The 16,437-nt window shown below is 46.2% G+C and overlaps 1 protein-coding gene and 1 long non-coding RNA gene across 7 annotated transcripts in view; one reads left to right on the top strand and one right to left on the bottom strand.

Annotated features, from left to right (window-relative positions):
* Positions 1-4,940: 4,940 nt before the first annotated feature.
* LOC116435635 lies at positions 4,941-7,945 on the top strand. The gene is made up of 2 exons (XR_004236813.1): positions 4,941-6,361; positions 7,065-7,945. It is a non-coding gene; the product is annotated as an uncharacterized LOC116435635 (long non-coding RNA).
* CCDC13 (coiled-coil domain containing 13) overlaps positions 6,814-16,437 on the bottom strand; it is a 26,061-nt gene continuing 16,437 nt past the window's right edge. For 3 of the 6 annotated variants that reach the window (XM_032133829.1, XM_032133741.1, XM_032134162.1), the window contains 4 exons: positions 13,882-13,965; positions 12,962-13,075; positions 10,541-10,695; positions 6,814-7,427 (listed from right to left, as the gene is read on the bottom strand). In XM_032133829.1, the coding sequence (XP_031989720.1) occupies positions 6,958-7,427; positions 10,541-10,695; positions 12,962-13,075; positions 13,882-13,965 (823 nt within the window). In that variant the 3' untranslated portion in view covers positions 6,814-6,957. The remainder of the gene's footprint in view (positions 7,428-10,540; positions 10,696-12,961; positions 13,076-13,881; positions 13,966-16,437) is intronic. The other 3 variants (XM_032134084.1, XM_032134003.1, XM_032133923.1) reach the window with 3 other exon arrangements.

Genomic DNA, 16,437 nt, shown 5'->3' with positions numbered 1-16,437 from the left:
GTATTTTTATTTTAGAGCAGCACTGCAGAGGGGGGTGGCTCGGGAGCTGTCTGTCACGGCAGCTGCTGAGAGGGCCCGTGCTGGCTGCCAAAGCTCACCCCGAGCCAGGGGAGCCGGCCCGGGGAGCCCCGGGGCACGGCAGCACCAGGGAGGGACTGGCTCCTTCCGGGGGGGGTTCGGGTCCCCACTTTTAGCCCTACGAGGGAGGGGGTACCGCCATCACCTTGTTCCAGAGGGAGATATCATTGCCTGGGGATGGGGAAACTGGAGCACAGAGCCAATAGGAAGTGTCATTCCGACTGATCTTGGGCAGTGTTTAAATCTAAGTGAGGCTCGGAGGTTGCAGCATCTCCTGCTCCCAGGTAAGAAGAGTCAGGACAAGAGGAAACGGCCTCAAGATGTGGCAGAGGAGATTTAAGTTGGATATTACTAAAAATTTCTTCACTGAAAGTGTTGTCAGGCGCTGGAACAGGCTGTGCAGGGAAGCGGTGGAATCGCCATCCCTGAAACTGTTCAAAAATCCACGGGGATGTGGCACTTTGGGGATGTGTTTTAGCGGTGGGTTTGGCAGTGCTGCGTTAGTGCTTGGACTCGATGATCTCAGAATCCTTTTCCAACCTTAGTTATCCTGGGATCTCTACAAGCCACCTTTGGGGTCTCCCTCTCGGCTTCCAGCATCCCCAGCAGGGGATGGGAAGGGGCAGGGCTGGGTTGTGGCCTCTGCTGTTTCAGGGCGGGCAAACACAGCTCAGCCAAGAGGAAAATCTCCACAGCCTCAGGGTCAGGCCTGTGCCCGGTGCCCACATTGTCACCGAGCCCCTGTGAGATCTGGGGACAGCTCACCCTGGGGCCGGCTCCCTGAGCATCTCTGGGCTGCCTGTGGGGTCAGAGAGGAGAAACAAGGCGGAGAACCCCGCATTTTTTAAATCCCTCCATGGGCTGTCTGATTTGGTGTGAGATGCGGTGTTCTGGGCTCTGCAGGGAGGATCTGCAGCCCTCGGGTCAGCCCAGCTTTGCTGTTGCACTGGCTGCGAACAAAAAGGCTTTTTAGCATCATTTTTCACCCGGTGTGCGCAGAGAGATGCTCTCCCTGGCCAGGGCTGTGTGGCAACACTTCCAGCACCTAACGAGGCGCTTTATTTGCAGCAGCCGGGGCAGGATTCAGCCCCTTGGATGCCCCGGAGCTCCAGCCCGGATCCTGCTGCTGCAGCTCCATCCCTGCCCGGGGACTCGGCTCCCAGACCTCGGCGTAATTGACTGGCTGCTCAGAGGCGAGGTAATTAAGGGATCGGTGCAGATAAGCACGGGACACAATTCCTCACAATCCCTCACAATTCCTCGATCTCCCAAACAGGGAGCCTCAGCAGGAGGGAAAATGAAGTCTGTGGGTGCAGATGGACATGGGCTCGCTGTGGTGGTGCAGGAAGGCAACGAGGAAAAGCAGATCCATGTCACCCCCCTGGCTCCCAAACCTGCTCACTCCCCATCCCAATCCATGCAGAAAGCAAAGCCAGCCCTCAAATCCATTTTTTTCCTGGGTTTTTTTTTTTTTGTTTTTTTTTGTCACAGCCCCATCGTGCTGCTCCTCTGGGCACTGGCATCCAGAGAGTTTCAGGCAGATGGTAGATTTTCACCTTCTTTACTTTTTTTTTAAAATCCTGAGAAATCTGTGATCCTGCTGGATTCAAATACAGCACAGGTGAAGGGCCGGGCAGCAGTTTTTCATGAGGCTCTGGGAGCTGTGGTGATAAAAATAATTTAGCTTTAATTTATAGACATTACAAAAATTTAAGCCTCCCCCCTGGCTCCTGATTTCTAAAATAATAAGATTTATTTTTAATGTGACCAGGGCATCTTCCTCAGCACAGGGGACATTTCTGTGTTTTATTGCCCCAGTGTTTATAGCTTTGAGCTGCTTTAAGTGATATTTTTCCAAATATTTGAGGGGGTTGCTGGAAGTTGTGGCACAGGATTTGGGGCCAGGCTCCTCTTTAGTGTCTGAGAAAGGTGGTGGGGTTCCAGGAAAGGTGCTTGGCTCTGTCCCAATGAGGCTTGGGACAAACTGGGGATGTCAGTGGGGACACCAAACAAACTCCCTGGCTGCTGTGTCCCTGCTACTGGAACAGAAATTTGAGTGGGAAGCAGAGAAAGAATTTAGTCATAGAATTCCAGAATGGGTTGGAAGGGACAAAATTCCTCTAATTCCAACCCCTGCCATGGGCAGGAACACCTTCCACTATTCCAGGGAGCTCCAAGCCCCATCCAAGTGGGCCTTGGACACTTCCAAGGATCCAGGGGCAGCCACAGCTTCTCTGGACACCCTGTGCCAGGGCCTGCCCACCCTCACAGGGAGGAATTCCTTCCCAATATCCCATCTAAACCTCCTCTCCGTCAGTTTAAAGCCATTCCCCCTTTTCCCACACTCCACGTCCTTATCGAGTCCCTCTTCCGTTCTCATAGGTCCCAATCTCATGGATTGTTTTTCCTGCCTGAGGTTGTCCCATTGGGTTCCTCATGCAAACATCACTGGGAACATGCCAACCCCACCAGGATGGCTCAGGACAGAGGGATGTGTCATCCATCCATCCATCCATCCATCCATCCATGGTCACCCCAGGACCCCTCTCAGCACCCCCAGAATGGCTCTGCCCGTCCCCCCCGGGCACACACCGACCCCATCAAAGGTCCCAAACCTACAGCCACCCCAGGGAAAGGCTCTGAAGGAGACTCCCACTACCTCCCCCACCCACTGCCTTCAGCTCCTCTCCTCAGAATCACCTCCCATTCCCAAAAAAATGCTCCAATCCAGTCAGTAACAGCCTGGAATGACCCCCCATCCCTTGCTGCCACACTGCATCCCACAGATCCCTCTTCTCCCTGACCAACGAGCTGCTCTGAGCCCGGGATTCAGCCCCTGCCTGGGGATGGTTTTGGAGCTGTAAGTGGAGACTCCCAGGGATTCAGGTGGCATTTGTTGAGTGATGCCACCCTGTCCCATGGGAGCAGCCAGCTCAGGAGCTGGGCCCAGAGGGGAGAGGATGAAGGGAGAAATGAGAAACCCAATATCTCCCTTGGCTCTGTCATGGCTTAATTTAGAGCACAGGGGCTCTGCCAGAGTGTTTTTCCATTTAAAGCTGAACCTCTTCCCTTTTGTCCTGCACTGTGCCTTGCAGGGCAGTGGCAGCTGCTGCCTGGGGCTGCTGGGGGGGGTCAGCAAAGCAGTTTCCAACTCAGTTCCCCTTTGCCACCAGCTTCCTCCCCATTTGTCCCACATAAAGGAGTGAAATCTGTCTCCTCCTCCCATCCCTGTCCTGCTTTGGAGCCTCAGGGAGGGTGGGAGCCACCCACAGCCCCAATCCATGGCTCTAAATTCCAGTGGGATGGGCTTTGACCCCCCCAGCTGATCCTGTGCCCCTTGTCCAAGTGGATCCCAGGGCAGGGAGAACTCTCCTGTGTCAATACTGTCTACATTTAACCACCCTAATGCAACTTAATTCATGTTACAGCCACTTTGGAAAGCTCCTTGCAGGTAAGCTCCTGGCAGCAGGCCCAAAGGAAAGGAGGACAATTCATCGCAGATGACTTATTCCCAGCAGTTCAGCTGTACTTTAAAATCAGATGCATCCATCAGGCACTTTATGGCTGCTCCATGGAAGAGCTCTGCCCAGCTCCAGGGCAGGAGACAAGTTTCGGCTAAGCCCAAGTGTTTGGAGAACTCATATTTGGAGTTAAGAACTGGCCAAATCCTAACAAGGAGTGCTCCCAGCTAAATACTGGCAGCAAAATTAACCTTAACCATACCCACCAGCCCATGCCAGCCTTGTCACCTTCAGCCTGTCACCACCATCAGCCACAGTGAGAGACTGAAAAAACTCAGAGCTTATCAAAAAGCTGCCTGGGACACGACTTTTCACTGGATGAGGGTTGTCCCAGTGAGGAAATGCTGGGGACTCACAGTGCTTTTATCTAAGAGAGGCAGAGCGATGGCTGGCTGCAAGCTGGAGCCAGAGAAATTCAAATTAGAATTGAAATACAAGATTTTAACAGGCTGGTGCTTATCTATGAGGGAAAAAAAGCACTGAAAGTTCCAAGGGAAGCAGGGGGTTGTGGTGATTTCATATCAGCTGTGTCCCTGAAAGAAATATTGCAGCTCAAGCAGCACAACTGTGCTGGAGAGATCCTGGGGCCGAGGACCAGAAGTATGGGGATTTTGCAGGCAGAGAGAAAAATATTGTCATGGATTTTATTCTCTGAGTGATGGGTTGGGGTACAGGGGGGCTGCTGCTCCCAAGGTCTGCCAGGGTTTCTTTATTTATCAAAATGCTGCAAGAAAATTGGTCTCATCCCTTGAAAACTGGGAAGCAGCAAGAGCCAGCACAGGCAGAACTCAGGGCAGGTCACTCTGTGGAAGTGCAGGGAGAGTGTATTTCAAAATTAAGGTGAAAACTGAGAAGGTCTGGACATTCTGCTCCCCCCCCCCAGTCTGTGACAGGACACAGATTCCACATTTCCATGAGAAGCAGCTGCTTACAGGTACAGGCTGCCTAAATAAACTGGTTTATAGTGATGCCTTGAGGAGCCTTCTAGAAACAGAGACTGGACAGGAGTAAGGGAATAAGGCAGGTGTTTATTTGAAAGGCCTTCAAAGGTACCCCTGGGGGCCAGAGGCCACTGCCCAGATGGACCCCAAGGTGGACCCCAGGTCACGAGTTCTTCACACTTTTATAGGTTGGGTTCATTTGCACATCAGGGTTAATTCTCCAATTAAAGCTTCAGTTAATGATGTAATTCCCCTCTGCTTGCTCCCCTTAGAGGCTCTTTGGTTTACACATTTTGGGCCTAGGACGGTCTGGGTGTCCTTGCAGAGCAGGCCCAGAGAGGCTTTGTTGTGTCTGCCCAGCACAGAGAGCAGAGGTTAACAGGCTACAAGGAACTTCAGAGTCACACACCAGGCAGTGCAGGATTTGAAAAATATAAAAGTTAAAACCTAAGGCATCAATAGTGGTCAGATTCTTTCTTTGTCAAGGCAGCTGGTGGTGCAGAAAAAAGGAGAAAATGCTTCTGTGCAGCCCCAAAAAAGCACAAGTTTAAAGAAATGAGTGTTGCAGCACTTGAGGTTTGCAGGAGAGCCATGTGTGTTCTGTGACATCCCAGTTTCTTCCCTGTGTTTCAGGGGCTGACTCAGAGCCCTTTTCCTAAAGAGAGGTTTGATCTTCACAGCTTCCCTGGGACAGGGGATGAGGAAGGGCAGCAGATGCCTCTGCTCAGCTCCTGGGAAAATATTATTGATTCACACTCCTGTGTAAGCAAAATCAGAACCTGCAGCTCCAAGTTATGGCCTGAATTTAGTAGCCACTGCACAGAACAGTCCCCACAGCCCTGCCCCTGCTCAGGCAGCTTTTCCAAGGGATCTGCTCACTCCTGCAGGTCCCTAAAATCCCTGTCAGAGGATCCCTCCCCTCTACAGAGACATCAGGATGGAGCTGAACAGCAACTGAAACTGTGGCTTGCTCTCAACCCAGGATTTATTCCTCAAAAGATGATTGAGGGTTGCGAGATGCTTTTTCCTACTGGCAGGAAAAACATGGCAATGAATGGTCCTGCTTTTTGTGAGAGAGGCACCTGAGAGCTTGGCTGAGCTTCAGGGCAGTGCTGGGGGAGTGGATCAGCCTCGTGAGCACAGGGAGGGTTAATTCTCTGCTAACTCCCAGGTGCTGAGGTTATCCCCACCTCCCTGAGCTCCTCCATCAGGAACTCCAGGAACTGTTTGAAAAGAGACATTTCTTGAAGAGAGACATTTCTGAACCTAAGCAGGATAAAAGACAGGGACAACACATCTGGAGTGACTCCTGCTCTGCTTTTTTCCAGGGAAGTCAGGATCCCCGTGCTGGGGAAGGGAGCAGTGATTTTCCTGTCTACAAATCCACTTTGCACTGGTGGTGTTGGTTGGGGTTAAAGCCTGACAAAGTTCAGGCTCATAAAAAGAGGCTGACAAAGCAAAGCAGAAAGAGAGACGCTTCCAAGACTTTTCAAGTGAGAAACAAAACAGCACTGTACAAAAATGACTGGCCCTCCATTTGCCTGGAATCCCCAAGGCTGCTCTCCACTGGCAGGCTGCATGGCAATGCCTGATTAGCTTGCACTCCGTGTCCTCACTGTGCTGCAGGAGAGAAGGACAGGGCTGGCAGGGTTTGCAGCAGCTCCAAAAGTCCCAGCACTGCTGCAGTGAAGACCTGCCCACATTTCGTAGCATTTCTTCCCAGAGAGAACAAGATCTGCCTGATGGATGAATGCAGAGACCCAGAAAAAGGGAATTCATAACCTGGATGGCAAGTTTTGGATGGAATGAGCTGAATTTGAGGTAGGTTGATTCATTGCAGGGGTGATCTGCACAGCTTTCCAGTGGAAGCTCCACTGAGTTCACAGAACTGCTGCCAATATGTTCAAGCAAAGAAAGAGGTTGGAATGGTGAGAGGAGCCCACCCAAAGTTGATTTGCAGATTGTCCCAGGTCAGGCTAATCCTGTGCCTCAGCACTGAAGTGCTACAGAAAGCCTGAGACAGGCAGGTATCAGCGAGGGGATAAAAACAGAGCTTGTTTTGTTCTAAGGAAGGGGGCTGGCCTAACTTTTGTACAGCAAATTCCTTCCTGAGCTGATAAAGGCAGCAGCAGATTGAATATCGAGCCCTCTCAGGGAACACTGTGCTGAAACCTGGGAGATTCTGCCCAAAATCCCCCTGCAGAACTGCAGCTTCCCAAAGTGCACCCACTAGCCCTGCTTGCCAACCCTCACAGACAGAATTTGCTGACACATAAAGCCTTCACTTTTTGTATTTCATCTCTGTTTCTCATCTTCTCCTGCAAATGCTAAAGAAATGACACGATCTGAGGCTGCAAAACCACGCTGCTGCCACTGCATTTCAATTCCCAGGCACGGTGCCTGGGCTCTCTCCCTGTTTAACTCTTCTCCTGTTTCTGCTGCTGAACGAGCCGTGAAAATCTATTCTTCACTTTCTTCATTGTGTCTTGATACAGTTGAAAATCTTCCTCTCTCTTTTTCAAAGTGTTCTCCAGAGTAGCCTTCAGAGCTTTGTTCTCATCCAGCTGGAGCCCAAGCCTGCAAGGAAACAAAAGGAAAAACTTCCCCATGAGCTGGAGAGCTTCAAAGCAAATTAGAACAGTTGCCTCTGTTCTGGGAAAGAAACACTGAAACCCAGGAGCTGCGGTGATTTTATGACAGCCGTGAGAAAGAGCAGAATGAGCAGTTGTTTCACCTCTCCCTGAGGTAGGAAAGAGTAATCCCAGCATGGAGAAAGGAAGAAAATACCTTGTGATCAGCTCCTTCACCTGAAATTCCAGGGGCAGCTTGGACAGGGCTGCACAGAGCTCGTTTCTGTCACTCACACGCAAGGGGAGTCCTGACAGGCCTGCAGATTCAATCACAAAATGGAGTTTTAGTAAAACAACAAATCAGTTTTGGCAGCACACTGAGTCAGTATCAGGAAATAGTGAATAAATACTTAATCTCTTAAATTCTATGTTACAGCCATAATATATCACAAATACATGACAGACTTATTTTAACTTCCTTCCAGCAGAATGAAAACATGATGAATTTGCATTTCAGGGCTAAATATGTGCCTATGTATGTAGAGAGGAAAACAATGAATCCAAAATACTTAAGTGACCAAAACAAGAGGTGACAAACAGCTGAAAAGGATTAATTTGATGTTGATCTTGTAGCTGTGTTTGAGATTATGACAGCTGTTCCTTCTTGAATGTCTGGGACAAAGTTTGCACGTGGCACCCATTCAAACAATTTTTGTAAAGCACTTTCATGCTCAACCTAAACACAGTGTGGGTTAAATGTACTTCAAGGTGTGTTTCAAACCTAGGTTCTAACTCAGGAATGCTTTCCTAAATAAAGGTCTACCCAAAACATGCAGCTCTGGTCATTTCAAAAGAAATCAGAAACTTTTTTCAGGGCTAAAGGGAAAAGATAATTCAAATTTATTACTGGGACTGGAGAAGAAAAACCTGTGACCAGTGAATCCCTACAGTGGGAGGAGGATCAGAGAAGTGTTCAGGGAGCTCAGAAAGGAGTGCAGGAAGTGAGCACAGGTATTGCAGAGGATGCTCAACTTATCCCAGCCCTGAGGGACTGCAGGGTGGTCTCTGCTGTCAATAAAAAACTGAAAGATTTTAGTTAATGTAAGTAAACGGCTTTCTATAAAATAATCAATAGCAAGCATGGAGCCAGGTAACACGAGGGAAAGTTTTGTGTGGTTCAGTCCCAAATAAATTATATATACAAAAAAACCCCAAACAGCTAAATGAAGAAAACAACAGGCTGGAGCTGGCTGCAGTCCTTATAACTGGGAATACAGCACCATGACAGTGAACACCCAGGCTGGCACCTGTGCTGTGATTTCGCTGAACACTGCAATTGCTGGTTTGTGCTTGTGTTGTCATGTTGGCACGTTTCTGTATCCCTTTTCCCAATTCACATCCCTCATAACATCAAATATTTTCAAATAAGTACATCTGGTATTAAAACACTAAATCCTCCTCGTGTGGAATATCTGAAAGAACCTGGTTGGAGAGTACTGAACTCTGACAAAAACAACTGGGAGGAAAAGGCTGCATTGTATAACTAAAAAATGCTTTTGATCTTGAGGCTGTGCTTTACAGGGCTGAGGAAAAATTGCTGTTACTTACCTATCCCTCCTCTGGGATTATTCTTTGATAATTTGGAATTTGGATAAGACAGGGATAAGCACAGAAAATGAAAAGCCTGAGTAATTTTAAAACACAACTGGGTTGTTTCCAGCTGCTTAGCATCATTATCTACTTCCCTTGAATTGAAGAGACCAGAAACATTAGATTAGCAATTAGATCAGCTCTCTCCAATTTTGCACTTTCAGAAAGAAAGGAAAATATTATGTTAATTAGCAGGTTCTCTAGTCTCTATTTTGTATTCAAGCTTTTCATTTCTTCTTATTTCCTCAACCATTGGCATGAAAGCACTGAGATAACCTCCATGCTCTGCTGAAGAGGTGTACTACAGACTTGTAGACTTGGTTCTTGTGCAAACTCCAGAGAGTTTTGGCACATCACGAAGCTCTCATCAAAGCAGGGTGGTGAAATAGATTGTTACCTACTCATCTCATGGATTTAGAGAGGATTTCTCCTTATTAGTCTTACTGCCAATCCTTTTCTACTTTTGCTTTTAGTCCTTAAGCTAGAGGAGATTAATGAACTAAATATTAAGTGAGAAGGAATCTGTCACATTGGTGAAAACAGCTTCTTCCTCTGGCTATGAAATGCTAACTACCAGAGGGGAGTTACTAAAACTTTACTACAGCACAACAAAACTTGACCAAAAAGCCTCAGGACCTGGAGAGTTTGTCTCTCTTGAAGCTTGCAAGGGGAATCTTTGATAACAGAACACATCAACATTTCACCAGGCTGTGTAAAATTCTCAGCAGTCAGAAACTCAGGCCAGCACCAAAATGCTCCCATACTGTTGGGATCTGAATTTTTCTGCACTACTTTTTCTGCTCTCAGTTAATACAGGTGAGACAACTCTAAGAATCAGTGCTCACACAAAAACACATGAGAATGGGTCAGTGTGGCCTGGAGCTCCTTCCAAGGACACAACAATCCTGCTCTAAGGAACAACTCCATGTTTTACAGAGAGGAGTAGGTTTGAAGGACTCATTCAGTCCCCATTCAGGATAAAGGTTCCTCTGAAGGGCTCATCCAAGGTTTCTCATGAGGCTTGTGGTCCCTCTGCTCACCCTAACCCAGGCTGCTACCATCCCAACATTTGCCAAATTGGAATTCCCCTCCCTGCTGTTCATCTCCTGGCATTTGAAGTCTTCTTACTTTATCCAAATATACATAAAAAGGGAAACCACTGGAAAAATTTCCTTAAGAATATGTGCCATTTTATTGGTTTAGACACTTTACAGAATCAGAGTCCTTAAGCAATAAAAGGATCTGATCAGGGAAATAAAAATTTAACATCTACCATGAATTCTTCTTCTTTAACTACGCCAGGGAGGCTTTCATATTTATAGCAGGAGATTATCACGTTCATGGGATAATAAATTACACCAGATCTAATTACTTCATCACCAGCAATAGTTTTTCATAGGCACTGACAGGGCTTAAATTGGGATGCGTCCTTTAATTCTGCTCTTAACCTTCAACTGAATCCCTCAGGCACGAATACAAAGGGAGCTCTGGGCCTGGGGGCAACACAGAGCAGGGGAAAGCTTTTTGTTCTGGAGTTATCCCACGGAAACACACTGCAAAAATCCTGATCCTGCTCAGACCTGTGGGAAAATCCTCTTGAATCTTAAGAGGGGCCAGGATTTTGCCTCCTGCCTTGCTCCTGGGCCTGAGCAGGTCCCATCACCATGTGCAAGGCCAAGCACTGGGCTGGCTTTGGCAGATGCAGCCTCAATGTTGTCGCTGTCTATTAAGCACAGAGGTCAAACAGGGGACGTGGCTGTGGCTGAGGGCTCCCCCTCACCTGTTGTGCTCCTCAGGGGAGGTTTCTGTGCAGTTGTGCTGCTCCCTGAATCCACCTGCAGCTTTTCAAGCTGCTGTTCCAAGATGTCACTTCGCCACCGCTCTTCCTGAAGCTTCTGCTCAGCTTCCAAGACTCTGTCACTGCTTTCCTCCACCCTGACAGGCAAAAAAAAAAAAAAGGGAGTTCAGCTCATTTGTGTCATGTCTATGTCAAGTCAGTCTTGGTACTGAATCCTGCTTCTTTCTGCAGAGCTCCCAACAGAAGGGAAAGAACTTTCCATGCATCCAAAGGCAGAAATCCCAGCGAAATTGTATCAGATGACATCGTCTAAATATGCAAAAGAGAATTAACTAATGAATACAGTTGGAAACAATGGGTTTGTTAATGGAGATTGCTCAGATCCCTTAACTCTGGCTCCCTGTGTGAATTCACCCCTCAGATGAGCAGGAAAGCTGCAGATTGCTGAGGAGAGATCTTTTATTACAGGAATAATAAACTGCATTTTTTAGACACTCTGGGAAAGCTTGGAAGGAAAATAGTTTATAAGAACACAGTCTAACATTTGCGTCAGCTATCTGAGAGGAAGAAAAGAAACTTGAAGTTGCTTTTAATAAACTTGGCCATTAGACACAACCATGGATGGGAGAGGGTGGAAAAGAAACTGGTGATGACAGCACAGAAGAGCAAATTGCCTCTCTCCATTCTGCATAACATCGCAGAAAATTAACTGCAAAAATCTCATGTGCACCCACAGATGCTGCCAGTGGGGCAGTGGCTGACACCAAGTGATTCCAAGGAGTTTAAGGATAAAAAGAAACCCAAATTGACTCATTGTATTGGATTGAATAAGAGAATTTCCCTCCTGACCCCAGGGGTGGAAGCTGGTTACTCTCTGAATCAAGAGACTTGATTAGTTTATTTGCCTCCTAGCTGGCATAACTAAAAAAAAAAATATTACAACTATAATAAAATTATATCACTGGCTTAAAAATGTAGCTACAGGCAAGACTCGACCTCCTGTGGTAGTGAATTCCCAGGCTGGTGATGTGCTCTGAGACATTTTATTCATCTCAGTGGTTCTGCATTCACTAAATTTTCATTTGCCCCTGGTGTTCCTCTGGCATCCACTTTCACAAAAAGTGGGGGGAAAATGGCAAGTTCTGTGGGGTTTTTTAATGGAATCATCTGCCAATAGGAATAATTTAAACTAAAATGCTGTGAAAAAAATCCCACTCGTAGCAATTCCCAGTGCTCTCCTCTTGATTTAAGCATTATCTGTGTTACCTGAGCTTTGTTACAGCCCAGCAGTGGAGGAAAGAGGAGGAAAACCAGATTTTTTAACATATATTCATGTTGAAATCTGCCTGGTGCTATATTACCCTGAGGTCTTCTAAGAGTTATTGCACAGTCTCACAAAATTTATGTTACCTGCTTGATAAATGTGTGATAACTGCGGAGCTGCTGAATCATCAGTTTATGGCACATTTTACAAGCAACTGTGCATTTCATTGACTCTGTTTTTCATTTTCCCATATTGGTGGTGGGCACACTTCAGTTACCACTCACAGCTCCATCCTCATCTGATTGCACAGCTCTATTAAAGTCACTGGGCTTACAAACATGAAAAGGATTTTTCCCAGCATGTATTTCCAGAATTTACCTTTAAAAGCACCTTTTCCACAGTTCTTAAAGAAAAATCTATTTTTTTTTTCTGACTGTGTTTAATCATGCAGGACAAAAGTTATACAAGTGAGAAAGATAATGATGGTAAATTAAAGCAAGTATTCAAACACTGCTTATTGTATTGACAAGCACACAGATGAAAGCATATTTCCAATACTGGAATATAGATTTGGGAATCAAATAACATATACTGGGGAAAAAAAACAGTAGCTGAAAGGTGTAAAAAAAATTACTTTGCTTTCCCTTCCTTCTAAAACATAGTTGGCTTTTAACATCATCTTACATTGAATTGAATCATACAAAATAAAATGAAAAAAAAAATCATTGTAATGCCTCAGTTAAACAAGAATAAATTCATTTAGAAAAGGATACAGTGAAACTTAAAAAGAATGTGGAAAGCCTTGGAACAGAATGTTATAACTATAATTACAGTATTTACTATTGATGAATAATATTGCTGCCTCAATAAGGCCGCGCATATATAAATACAGGAATTCTGGTTTTATCTAGGTGCAGCAAGCTGGAAGATGGCTCCATTTTTTCTGCCCTTTGTTCTAAATGAATAATAAAAAGAATGAATCATCAGCCAGGCAGGGAAATTGAGCAGAAAAATTTTGAAAAGCCCCTATTTAAGGCAAGGATGGCAGCGTGTGACGTACTGTAGTGCATGTCCCAGACTTCTGCAGTGTTCCCTGATCCCAGCACCCCACGAAGGATGCTGGTGGGATGAGGCTGTACCTTTTCTGCAGCACAGTCACCAGTTCCAGGAGCCTGTCCCTCTCCACTTCAGTAGCCTGGAACAGAGCCCTGTTGATCTCTGCCTGCAGCACTTCCCAGCCCTGGCCAGCAACCCTGAGGAAAGCACAAGCACAGAGAGTCTGTTTCCCACTTCCTAAATGAAAGAAATGAAACAAAGGCAGGGTTTGAGCAACATCTCAAACACACTTGTCTGAAGGTGAAGGCAGAACGCAGAGCCAGGCTCACTACCTCCCCCCAGCACCCATCTCTAGACTGCAACAAATAGAACAGAAATATTCGGGTATAAAGTCACAGGGAATGTCATTAGAAACCTGCTTCCAGGATGCTTCCCCTCCCCATCACCCCTGCAAACAAACTTCTACCTCTGATCAATTCATTACCCCCAACTCTCCTCCCACTGCTACTGCCAAAGTAAAAGAAGATTGTATCTCCCAAGTGCTGCACAAAACTATTAAAAGCCTTGATATTGATTTTCTCCCTCTGAAAGGCTTCAGGCAGCACTTGCATAATGGCTGTTTTTGTGTCCAATATGTGATGAAAGGAAGGGGCAGTTTTCCCATGTACCCCATTATTATGTACTTCATTACTTCTCTGACCTCTCTGCATTCAGGAAGATCTCCTTTGGAATAAAAAAAGCAGGAGAAATCTTGGTTGGAATAAAAAAGCAGGAGAAATCTTGGTGTTTGGGAGTGAAAATGGAACAGATTGGTGACAAACAAGAAATCAATTACAAAATTAAGAGAGAAATCAGATGTTAGAGCTCTTGGACAGCTTCAGGTAGGAAGGATGGTGCAAGAAGTTTTCATTACAGAAACAAGGCAGACAGGACAAGGATTTCCAGCAGCTTGCAGAGCATGGCAGAGCACCTCCCTTGCTGATACTGAGGTTTCTATACCCACCTTCCAGGTGGGATGTCATCCTTGAGGAAGAAAGGCTCTGTGGCTGCCGACTCCACAAGCCTGTGGCCCATCGTGGACACTGCCCTGCAGGAGGAAAGCTTTGTCAGGGGCTGCACACAGGGCAGTCTTCCCAGAATTCCAGTCATTTCCCCATGTCTGCGTTTCGTAGGGAAGAGCTCCCCCACCCCCTACCTTCACCCAGCACTGGGAGAGACAATCCCAGCTCTGTGCAGTTTGATGGTGTTCGCATGTCACGTTTTCATAACCAAATGAACCCCTGCTCTGCAGCAAGGTGCACAATTTGTACTTCCCAGAAAACGTTGTTTTCTGAAATCTGCTTTGTGAAAACCCTCAGGAAGATCTGTCAGGTTCTCTGTTGTAAGAGGAGGAGCCAGCTGATAACAGTGGAGTATCACTTCCAGCCTGGATGGGTTTGATATAGAATGTGTGTGCTTGGGACAGCCCATTTGGATGTGTGATTGTTTGGGACACCCCATTTCAGTGTGTGTTTGTTTGGGACACCCCATTTCAGTGTGTGTTTGTTTGGGGCACCCCATTTCAATGTGTGTTTGTTTGGGGCACCCCATTTCAATGTGTGTGATTGTTTGGGACACCCCATTTCAATGTGTGATTGTTTGGGACTCCCCATCTCAATGTGTGATTGTTTGGGGCACCCCATTTGGGTGTGTGCTTGTTTGGGGCACCCCATTTGGGTGTGTGCTTGTTTGGGGCACCCCATTTCAGTGTGTGTTTGTTTGGGACACCCCATTTCAATGTGTGCTTGTTTGGGACACCCCATTTCGGTGTGTGTTTGTTTGGGACACCCCATTTGGGTGTGTGCTTGTTTGGGGCACCCCATTTCAATGTGTGTTTGTTTGGGACACCCCATTTCAGTGTGTGCTTGTTTGGGACACCCCATTTCGGTGTGTGCTTGTTTGGGGCACCCCATTTCAATGTGTGTTTGTTTGGGACACCCCATTTCAGTGTATGTTTGTTTGGGGCACCCCATTTCAATGTGTGTTTGTTTGGGGCACCCCATTTCAATGTGTGTTTGTTTGGGACACCCCATTTTGGTGTGTGATTGTTTGGGACACCCCATTTGGGTGTGTGATTGTTTGGGACACCCCATTTCAATGTGTGTTTGTTTCCTCAATGAGTTCAGCTGCCCAAAGGCAAGTCCCTGCAGATTTACCCCACATTTCCTTGTCTTTAGGCTGTAGCTAAGAAGAAGATAAAGCCTTAACATGGTGGAAGAGGCAGAGGTGCCTTCTAGGCTAGGAGTGGTTAACCCTAAAATCAAGTTAAGGTTGATGCTGACAGCCTTGGCCTCATCTTAAAATGCAGATTTTTACTCTGTTATCTCCAAGGGGTTTAGCACCTATTTATGGCATTTTTCATTTCACCTTTTCTGAAAGGGAAAGATGATTCACTACAAAGAAACAGAATGGAGAGTTCATCAGCATATTAAAGTTAATGGAAGGAGTGAGCCTTGCTGACCAAGTTATTAACAGCTCCCAGAGTTTTCAGGATCATTCATTGCCACCTGACACATCAGCTCTTTCCATGACAGAGCCCTTGGCCCCGTACACAAGCAATAATTTATGCATTGCACTTAGTGGTTTCCAGAAAGCCATTACCTAGCTTTGGTTCCTGCTTACCATCAGCAGACATGTGAGGTAAAAAAAAAAAGGGGATAAAATATAGGTTTGCTCCAGGAGAGCACAACAGCTTCTGCAGAGTTAGAAGGGGGAGAATTAAAGCAGTCAGAAGAGTACAAAAACTTTTAAATTAAGGATGTTTTAACTCTAACTCAAAAAGGATTCTTCTTACATTTTATAGTAATGTTCTACTTAGACTCGGGGATACTCAGCTGATTTTAAAGCCAAATTTGATGTCTAAAGTAATGAGGTAGGAAATTACACAGAAGAGATCAGTTGTAACTCTAACTTGATGAAAAATTTTCTCCTTCCCCATAAGACCAGTCTCAAATCCTCACTGTCAATTAGACCATGAACTCCTCAGCAACAAACTCAGCAGCAATTTAACAGGAAAGGATATAACTTGCTGTGGTACCACGGTCCCTTTACACAGCCAGAGTGACCCAGAGTCACATCAGTGTAAACAGAAATCAGATTTATTGCTGCACTAAGATTAGTGTAATTTACACAGTCCTCAGCGAGGCTTTCAAAAGGGTGTTTGTTAAGAACAAATGATGTGGTGTGTTTTCAACATTTCTGCATGTAAATCCTACTCAAAGAGCATTTATTGATTTAAATAATGCACCAGTGATTTAGCGCTTACCTAAAACGGCACTTTGTATTAATTCCCCACCCTGCTCACAGAAGTCTGCTCATTAGCAGCCCCGTGTCTCATAAGGGAAAAGACTCCCAAGCACTTAAGCTGACCACATAAACATTATCTGAGCTGCGGGAGGAGAAATAGCTGCTCTACCATTATGCCAAATCTAGTCATGTCTGCAAGTGTGTACATCCTTCTCTGTTCCAGGACAAAAGTCCAAGAGATAATGTGATTAGAGGTTCCCATAAACTGCAAACA

The sequence above is a fragment of the Corvus moneduloides genome, chromosome 1 (genome assembly GCF_009650955.1).
Source record: "Corvus moneduloides isolate bCorMon1 chromosome 1, bCorMon1.pri, whole genome shotgun sequence".
Lineage (NCBI taxonomy): Eukaryota > Metazoa > Chordata > Aves > Passeriformes > Corvidae > Corvus > Corvus moneduloides.
The sequence above is the reverse complement of the archived record's forward strand: the minus strand, read 5'-3'. Positions and strand labels throughout refer to the sequence as shown.